Raw genomic sequence first — 10,589 nt, forward strand, 5'->3', positions numbered from 1 at the left:
AGCAGTAATTTTATTAGCTCAAATATCGTAAGACAAACTCCTCATTCCCCTTCCTCATAGGCTTTAATCAGTCTATCACCGGAAGATTTATTTTAATTTTAATTAGATTTCAGTATCAGAATGGCATTTTGACAGGCCTGCTCAACATTCTGGGTTCAAATCCGGATGAGGGTGAGAAAAATATCTAAGGTATTTTTGTACAAAGAGGAGAAATCGTTTGGACCCTGTCACAGGCAACGGCACAATTTATGATGCCAGGTATAGTTGGAATTAGAGTTGTGCAATGTAAAAGTCCGTCTTGTCGTTTCGAGTGCCTTTAAACTTGCAATCATTAGTCATGGGACCTCTTTTTATTGAAATCCGAAGCAAAACAAAAAAAGTATATATTCTAACCATAGATCATGATTCCTAATTTCTAAAATCTCACATGCCTTGTCTAAAATTCGAAAAATCGAAGTCTATCCACCTTAATGAGAAGAAAGCACAGAAGAAGAAGAATGTATAATTATTATTTTCAGAGACAAAAAATAATAATCATTATCAAAATTTCGAAGGGTGCTGTAAACACCTCTTATACTTCAATTCCAACATTAGCTTTTCAAGGCAATTTTGTCGACTTCATGCTAAAACTGGAAAATTTGCATTACCAATTTTCAAGAAAAATCCGAAATTACATTTTATGCATATGATACTGATTATCAGAAAACAGACTCCTGTTCTGGTTACTCAGCCTTAAAATGCAGTTTGGAGAAGTTCATCACAGTGGAAAATTACTCACCTTCATGGTGTGAGTGGAGCAACTCCCAGGGAGGAATCGCTTTCTTCACCTGCGGAGCTGGAGCTGGAACCGAGGGAGATGATCATTTCTTCCACACAGTGTTCCAAAACTCCTTTTTTTTTCCACTGCTTCTGCGTCAGTCCCCATGTGTGTTTCACCACAGAGGCCCATTTTTCTGCAGTAACATTCTCAATACCCTCTCTGGTCAGTCTCTCTATTTCAGTGATAGTGAACCTCTTGTTGTTCTCAGCTACGTAACCCTTCACTTGTGACCAAATATTTTCTATGGGGTTCAAATGGGCATGGTAAGGAGGCAGCCTGATCACCTGGTGGCCATTCATTTTTGCAATCTCATCGATGACACAAACGGGTTTCGGTTTGTAAGCTGTCACAAGCTCCATTAGCTCTGACTTTGTAGTACAAGGTTCAGTGGTAATATCTGTGTTCCGAGGCAAGACATTTCTTTCTACCCAAGCCAGCATGTCAGCTTTTCTCGTCTGCTTTGTTGGGGCTCTGTCCGCTATTACAGAATGGTATGGAGCATTATCCATAACAATGGTGGACTTGGGTGGAATGTTTTTAAGGAGGGAATTTTCAAACCATGCTGTGAAGGAAGCAGCATTCATTTCTTCGTGGTAGTCCCCTGTTTTTCGCGACCGAAACATGAGGAAACAATTTGGAATGAAGCCTCGTGCAGTGCCAGCATGCAGAACAATGATCCTACCTCCCTTTCGTAACGGGGCTTTCATTGTGCTTTCTGGTGTTCTGTCTGACAACCCATTGGTTAAGGTGTGGCCAGCGTTTACAAATGTTTCATCAAGCCACACAATGCTTTTGTAATCTGCATTCCTAACAGCCCTCAAGTAGCGACAGTGCCGAGCTACGATATCATGTCTCTCCATCAACACAGTTCGGTTTGTGTATTTTTCAAAATGAAATCCTAACTTATGAAGGGAGATTCAAAGAGAAAACGCACTACCAAAAAACAATTTATCTTCTCTAAGACTCTTATGTAGTTTTCGTAGTGTTGGGTGTTCCTTTCTCTTGTAATAGGCATATATATGCCGTCGAATTGCTCCTTCCTGGAAACCATCCATACTGGTCACACGTTTGTCATAGTGTCGGGTTTTGCCCGGTGTTGATAACCCGTCATGTGATGGTCCAGATACATCCACTCCCTGTCTTTCCCCTTCACCTTCTTCCCAAGGCTCCTTTTCTTTCTTTTCTTTTTCTTTCCCTATTCTAATTACTGTAGCTTCAGAAATTTTGAAAGCTGCTGCTGTTCTTTCTACAACTTTGTTAACGTCTATCAGTGGGGCTCCATTTTCCCTTTCAGCCTCAAAATATTCCCGTAAGGCACATAACATATCGCGAGCTTGACCACGATAGCAAAGCCATGCCTCCCCATTACCCTTGCCTTTTTTCTAGGCGAATGAATTCTAGGTCGCCCTCGTCGTTTAGCGGCACTCTGAACGGGTTGCAACATTTTGAGTTCAGTAAATGAGATGGTGTTAAAATGACACTATACTACACAATACTAAAATTTACACTACACTAGAACGCCAGCCTTGATAACGATACACTTATTAACACAAACACAATAGAACTATAATATTTAGCTGATTTCAAAAACACACTATACAGAGAATGATATCACTCAAAGTAGACATTGTTAGCCCAGCCACATGTGCTGCGGTATACTATATTGGCAACGTGGAACTCAGACCGACCGCCTCTCGAAGCTGTAAGAGAGCAGGGGTAGGAAAAGGGAGAGTGCATGTCGAGCTGCGATTGGCTGAAACGGGAGGCGTGTACTGGTTGCCATAGTAACTGCCACCTCCTACTACCACGCTGAGAGCTGTCAGAACACGCACATTGTTTTAATAGCACTATAAAGTTATTCTGCTCTGTAACTCAACATTCAAAAGGTAACCCATTATAGTCTCGACAGTGAAACCTTAATATTGTTGTATTGTAGCCAATTTAAACAAACACTCCCCAGTGTTACCCTATGGTAATGCTAGCCGTTCATGGGTTTAGCATCATGGAGGCTCATTATACAGTCTTACAGTCTCCATCAATCTTTATCAAGTGCTGGTAATATTCAGAGTCCTTCCCTTACCCTGTTGTCTCATGCTCCAGACATGCCTGATAACACTACCACTATAATCATGGTGGCTTGACTAACACACACTGGTGGCTATTCTAGACATTACGGATCATTACAACTCCAATCATTTACACATCCATAAGATAAGTTGCTTAGGAGAAAAATGGAATCCACTATAGAGAGTAAGAAAAGTTGAGAGACCAAGATGACAATGGTAAAACTCTGTTTTTAATAAATTAGGCCATGGAGCTAGTTGCAAATAGGGGATTGTGATGGCACATAGTTAAATCACAGAGGCTTGCAGACTAAATTTTGAAAGGCATTACAGTCTTTAATGAAGATGTATGTAGATAAATATATGTGCTATTAATGTTGCAAAAATATGGGACCAATGACCTAGATGTTAGGCCTCTTTAAACAAGTATCATTATCATCATCATCATCATCAATGCTACAAAATACTCTCTCTTTTTGAAGGGTACCAATGATTTATGTTGAAATTGTATCTCCATAAAATGCTTAGCATCTAATCACAGCGTAACATTTGCTTCATATTCTCCTTTTCCTTGTTCTTTCCTCACTGTAATTAAATTCTATGTTTCAAGCTTTCTTAATTCCCCTAATGTTCTTTGTCTTTTTTCGTAGGATTCATCAAAGCGACGTCCGACCAAAGATGCTTCTAAACGACGCCGTGAAATACAACGTACTATTGAACGTCTTCAACCTGGAAAGAGTAAAGGAAATCTCATTTCAAATATTCAGAGTGCTAGTAAAGTGACTGAGGAGGGAAGTACTCTGGGTAAACCAAAGGACACACGAAATTCACTAATAACAAAACCAGACGAAACAACTCCAAAACTAAGTTTAGGGACAGTATTGGGCAGTGATGTGTTAGGATTTGGAGTTGGTCAGAACAGCCACAGTTTTGATGTCGAAGACAAGCATGAAGAACTAAAGTCAGAGATCTCAGCTGATGATGGAATAAAACCTTCCATAGAAATGCGTGTTAAAACTCCAGAACCACAAATTGATAAAATAATTTCTGATCCTGTTCCATTGAAAAGTGAGAAAGAAGAATTAGAAATTAAATCCAGTAACAAAGACACCAAACAAGATAAAGTAACACCAAATCACAGTGCTTGGTTTAAAGCATTTGGAGCTCCAAAACCGGCATCTGCTCCAAAGCGAAAAGCAGAATCTGTGCAAGAAATATCAACTTCAGAAATGATTAGTATGGAGGAGAGAAGAAACCAAGTTCTTGCTCATGGTTCTAGCCCCGGTTTAATCGAAATACCTTCAATGAAAAGTGATATTGTGAGGCCTTTACCAGAAAGAGGGGTTATTCATAAGTTGACAGGTGATGTAATAAGAACTGTGCCATTAATGGAGGAGGTTGAAAGGAAAGCAATAATCTCACCACACCACAAGACACTTCCAGATGAAGCCATGAGTCCTCAGCAACAGATCACACCCCGTCAAAGAAAAATTAGCACTGGAAGTAGTGTATCTGAGAGGTCATCTTTTAGCCAAGATCTAATGGATCCCTTGGATGGTTCTTCACCTCGATTAAGTATGGATGAGCGCTTAGGTTGTTATCCTGCTCCATACCCTTCTCCAATGCACCGTTCTCCAATGGCTGCATCTCCGGTAATGGCATCCCCAAGACCAGAAGAAGGCCTGAAATTAGCATCTTATCCTCCACTTAATGGCACGATTCGTGTTGGTTTCTATCAAGATACCTCTTCCTCTTTACAGAAGAGTAGTCCTGAGAAGAGCAATAGTAGCTGTAGTCCCAGAGATCAGTTACCAACATCACCATTTCCTACATACCCTCCTCGAATGTATCCACCTCCGCATGACCCAGGAGGATTTTTGCCATATCAGAGTCATGCACCAGGTCCACCAGGTCCAACCTCAACATCAGAATCTATATATGATAACCTCCCACTGTACAGTGCAAGCCCAGTAATGCAGTATTATGATACAAGCAAACCACTTACTGATCAGTACAGGGCAGCTCGAACGCAGCCGTCAGATAACTACTCTCCACCAACTGTAACTAGCTCTCTTTCTTCATCATCTTCTAGTCATCAACAAGGTGTGGATATTCCACAATCTCGTCCTAATGCAATCCATAAAACACCTTCGGTAATTCCTGTGAAGAAGAGATTATATAGTGAAATTGATTCGAGTTCAGGATCACAAGCAGCTGTTAGATTTTGTCAGACTTCTGTTTCACCAACAACCCATGCATCTGACAGGCTACATCTATCTGCATTGGAAAATCAGCATGGAATGGATAAATTGACTGATAAGAAACATTCTTCAACGAGTGCATCACTGCAAGCATCTGAAAGGATTCTTGCCTTGCAGAATAATGAAAGATTGAGCCAACCAAGTAGCATAATTACATCTGTGGGAGATAGGCAGCAGGGTCTAGATATGAGTAGTCGACGAACACCTGAAATTTTACATCAGTCATCTCGTCCAGAGAAACAGTCTCACTCCGCAGTAACTGAAAGGTTACAGCAGTCACCAGCGCGATGCAGTACTTCATCCCCATCAGATAGACTTCAACAAACACCGCTAGGTAGTCCCCAAGCATCAGAGGTATCGCAGACATCTAAACAGCGACCTGTATCTTCAGCTCAAATATCGGAAAAGGAAAGTACATCTGCAGAAGATCTTTCTAAAGTTTCAGATAGGTTATGCTCGAGCCCTGAACCGCAGTCTACTGTAAGGCAACACCAAAACAATTCAACGCTTGCTCATCAGGCTAATGATTCATTGCATCGGATTACAGTGAACAAAGCTGGAATATCTCAGGATCAACCAAGTTCAGCAGCAGAAAGATTGCAGCAAACACCAGTATCCTCAGTGGATACTGAACAGTCATCAGACAAATTACATCCAACTGTCACAACTAGTGTGTCACTATTATCTGAAAGACTGCACCAAAACTCTGTTTCATCGATACGCAGTGGAGACTTAAGTTTCCATAGAGGACCATTTTCACCAGTACCACCATCTTCACTAGGAATGGACCCTTTAGCATTACGTGGCAACTTAGCAAATCTTTCTCATATAGTGGACAGGTTTCCTCCTGATGAAAGACTTCTTACGGGTTTGCAGGCTGCTGGATCACCATTTTATGGAGAAAAAGGTCTGGGACCTCAACATATTTTTGGACAAAGTGTTTCCACCACTTTGCCTACTTCAATTTCATCCACATCAGCTGCAATGGCTATGTTTTCTCAACCATCATCAGCTATAATGACTATGGCCTATAACCATGACAGTCGGATGGTACCATCTCCAATTGCTTACAGTCGATCTGTATCAGAATTGTCTTCTGCATTGTCAAACAAAACTTCTGATATCCAATCGTATAATCGAACAGTACCAGAGCTGTCTTCAATGCTGCCAAGTAAAACAACCCCTCCTTTGAATGTTCAGCCTGCTTTTAATAGAACTGAATTATCTGGAATTCTTCCAAGCAAGGTATCATCTCCTCTTACTGTTCAGACAGCTTATAATCGAACAGTAACCAATCTTTCCTCAGTGTTACCTGGTAAGAGTACACCGCCAATGGACCTTCAGACAACATATAAGCATTCTGTGTCTGATTTATCATCTATCTTATCTAATAAAGTGTCTGTGCCACAACCTCTTAGTGTCCCTTCATCATATAATAGGTCAGCTACAGACTATTCTATTTTGTCTACTAAAACAACTGAATCTCAGCCTGTATCTAAATCTTCTCGTAAGCGTAAATCAAAGCAGGCTGTTTCCAGTAGTGAAGTGTCAGTGGTAAGCAGTGCTGCAAGTTCCACAGCATTTCAGCAGTATGTAGGACTCAAGAACAGTACTGCTGTGTCTGAACCTTCAGCTATTGCTCTCAAGACTACTAGTGTAGTGCCTGGAAGTGCCTTTAACTTTGGCCCTGCACCTTCTGGCCTTGGACTATACACAGACAAAGAAAGTTATCCCGGATTTCTTGAGGATTACCGGACTGCTTCTTCTAGTTTCTTCATGGCTGCTACAGATCCTGGACGTGAGAAGATTTCTCAGAGTTCGCATCCAGCCACTCCTAGTTCCCCATTCCAATTTTTGAGCCATCCACAACCACGACCACCTGGATATCCATCATTGGCTCCAGCCTTCATGAATCATCACCAGCCTGCTCTTGTGGATGCTTCGGGTGCTGCAACACCTTTGTACCAGCAGTATTTGCAGCGTCATCAAGAGGAACTTCTTCGTCATTCAGGAACTCCAATGGTGTTGCATCAAGGCTTATTAGGCCCTCCAACTGGCTACCCTCCAGGCTATCATCCTGCCTTGGGTATTCGTCAACCTTACGACACGTTAAATAGACCTGCATGGCTCTGATAGTATGCAACTTCATGTTGAAAGTTGTTACAATATTTCATGCTAAGCAGAATATATGAAACGTTTTTAAATCGATACCAAAGAATATTCATCTGAAATTTATCACCATTGTTTTTTAAGATTTTTTTATCTGTAGTGTATATTGTTATACATGAAAGCATTTTATTTCTTGTGTTCTTGTTTCTTAAACCTCCTGTGTGCGTACATTTGTTTTTCTTAGATCTTCTTATCCTATCCTTGAAAGTTTTATTAGATATTGACAAGTCGTTAAGTTACTAGTTGATGCTCATTCTGTGCTCGAATTCTTGACTCCAGATTTTATATATACATACATATATATATATTTTAAATATTCTTTGTGAATAAATTTCATAAATTTTATCAGCTGCATTTATCGTGTTATATTTCCAGGTTGGAAATTCTTTATTTGTAAATGCGTATGTAAATTTTATCAGGTATTTTATTCTACTTCATGCTGTTGTTGCATTTGTGTATATTTTGTTGATATTATATCTCTGGCATCTCATTTACATACATTTTAATTTTAGATATATTTTATTAATTTGAAAGTTCTTAGTAGAATTTATCCTCCATTGAATAATCATTAGAGAATTTCTGCAAAATATAATTAGATCGCATTAGCATTTTATTATTTGAAAGTAAATTTTTAGGTCTGATAACTAGTATAATCAGCTCCTTGTTCGTGATGGTAAAATGATTTCATTTCCTTTCCTTCACGTATACTGAATTAATTTATCAAAGAGTAGCAAAATATAGGTTTTCCCTCTGTTAAAATGTAGCAGTGTAGGCGACAGATTTCAAGCAGTCCGTGAGAGAGAACACCATTGTCCACTGTATTGGTTATTGGAGTCAGTGTATCGTACTTAATTCCGTAGCAGTTGATTCCATTAAATGGCAATTATTTTCATTAAAAACAATTTTTAAAGTAGTAATATTGGTTCATGTTTTGTTTCATCTTATTATCTTGGTGATATACTTCCAGATATTAAGAAAATTTATTGATATTTCCTGATGCAAAATGTGTGTAAAAACCTGTATTCTTTTAGTTTTGATATGTACATACCTCATTTTGAATTCATACAGGAGTAATATTTCTACTGATTTAAAGAATACAAGTTGATTTTGCACATTTTTATATGAGCACTGTATATACCAAATATAAATATAAATACGAGGCTTGCAGATGGTCGTAATAAGTAAAGTAATTTTCTTTTTTCATTGTTAGGAAGAAATCTGCATTGACAAAATAGAAAGAAATATTGACAGTCCTTGAGGTATATTTGAATTTTTTTAAACATATCTGAATAATTTTAATAGCTAAATTTATGGATAATACTCTGGACACAAAGACTTATATCGTTATGCTTTGTCATAATGGCAATCCATAAATTGAAAAGCAATGAAATGAAATGATTATTGTTCACATCATCAGATTTGTTAAAGATTAAATTTGAAGGCTAAATCAATGAAATTCATGAAAGATATTCTAATATTAATAATTACTCTGAACTCATTGAAGAGCTTAATGTTGTGTTTATGTACTTCATCATTTGAGAATAATAAGATTATTGATTGAAGGTCCCAAAGAAAGGCCTTTGCAACTACAGGTTACTTTCAAAAATTGGTAAAGTATTTGTGGAATGATACTACTGTTTCTACAATAAACCAAGAATCAAAGAAGAGAAAGAGATTTTGAGTTGCATATATTACTTTCTCACTTCCACTAGTGTTACATGCCATGTTTATAAACAATATTCTCAAGAGTATAAACAGTACTGTATATGAAATTCACGTGTGTCCCATTTACTAGAAATTCCAACAAAAGACTCATTTTTAATCAACTGTTCAGTTAAGCTAGCATGTAATCCAGTTGATTTTGCTTCATCTACGCTACATTGCAGAATGGAAGAAAGTCTGTAAGGAGAGGAAACTATTCAAGAATTAAATCTACAATAATGATATTGAATATGAAATGATGTTATGCCTTTTAAAACTATAATATTATCATCTTAGTGATGTACAACATAAGTTTCAGTGTCAGTCGTATTCTTACATCAAAGTACTCCATTCCAATTCCAAGTTGTTTGTCAGGCCTACAGTTGTGTATGGCAGTGCTCAGTGGACTGTTCAAAAAAAATTCTTGAAGAAATATACCAACCAATTTGAAAACATGAAGTGGACATCAAGGTACATTCTGTTTCATTTTTGCTAACTAAGGAATATGTGGCTATTACGAATAATAATCTGGTAACCAATCACTTTGGACCAAAAATATAGTAATAGATTGCAGAAAGCTACAGTACTTAATATCTGAAACCCACCAGTTTTAAAGGACTAAGGAAGATATTTTAAAACTGAATCAGTTACATCTTCTTTTATCACAATAAATGAGTTAATTTGAGAGGGTGAAATGAATCTGACATACAGGAATATTGCTTTGTCTGTTATATGCATAACTGAATGGTTGGTCTTCCAATCTTAATGGATGATGAAACCCATGCATAACTAATTAGTTCGCATTAAAATATTGTAACTGAAAGACTGTATATTATAATGATTTTATCACAAAGTGTAAAAAGAGGAAGAAATGGGAAAGAAGAGGAAGCTCCTTGGCAAAACTTTACCACAAATGCACATCTAGTGTGGCATCGCCCTGTTATGAATATATAGACTAAAAATCTTCAGTAAGAAGAAATTAAAGGAAAAGATTATCATGTATATCTTGTTTTGCTAATTTTTCCCATTATTTTTCATTAAATCTAAATATTCTTTAGCCATTGACAGACTCACTTTTATGTAATAAGCAGCATGATTTTATTGTTCTTAATACCTATACCATAGTCTGTAGTACCACAGTCTAATATATACAGTCGCGTAGCTCTAATACGAGGAAGGTTCGTCCACTTGACAGCTGGAGCAACACTAGCACCTTTAGCGGCGAGGTAGAGGGAACTTGCTAGCAGACAACGGGGAACAAATCACCACTATGGTCTAAAATGGTCATAACTTCTGAACCATTCATGCAAATAATGTCCTGACAAGGTTATTGTTATCCTTGTGAAATAGTGGAGGAGGTCAAACAATTTATTTTGATGAGGAGTTCGAGGATAATATCAAAATATTTTTTTAATCCTAAGGAGTTTTTTTTTTACCGCGGACTATAACATGAAATCGCTTCCTGAGGGCAACCGATTCGAAATAGGTATATACCATCGCAGACTTTTTTGTAGAGGTTTTTATGCTGTACAATTCGTACGCTTACACTTGGGGTCTATCGTTGACGGTTCAGGC

General features: G+C 38.0%; 1 protein-coding gene across 1 annotated transcript in view; it reads left to right on the plus strand.

Annotated features, from left to right (window-relative positions):
- Positions 1 to 10,292, plus strand: part of dikar — a 293,245-nt gene extending 282,953 nt beyond the window's left edge. Inside the window, exon 13 of the mRNA XM_067145083.2 lies at positions 3,534 to 10,292. Coding sequence (XP_067001184.2) covers positions 3,534 to 7,277 — 3,744 coding nt within the window. The 3' untranslated portion in view covers positions 7,278 to 10,292. The remainder of the gene's footprint in view (positions 1 to 3,533) is intronic.
- The last annotated feature ends 297 nt before the right edge of the window (positions 10,293 to 10,589 follow it).

The sequence above is a fragment of the Anabrus simplex genome, chromosome 4 (assembly GCF_040414725.1).
Source record: "Anabrus simplex isolate iqAnaSimp1 chromosome 4, ASM4041472v1, whole genome shotgun sequence".
NCBI classification, from domain to species: domain Eukaryota; kingdom Metazoa; phylum Arthropoda; class Insecta; order Orthoptera; family Tettigoniidae; genus Anabrus; species Anabrus simplex.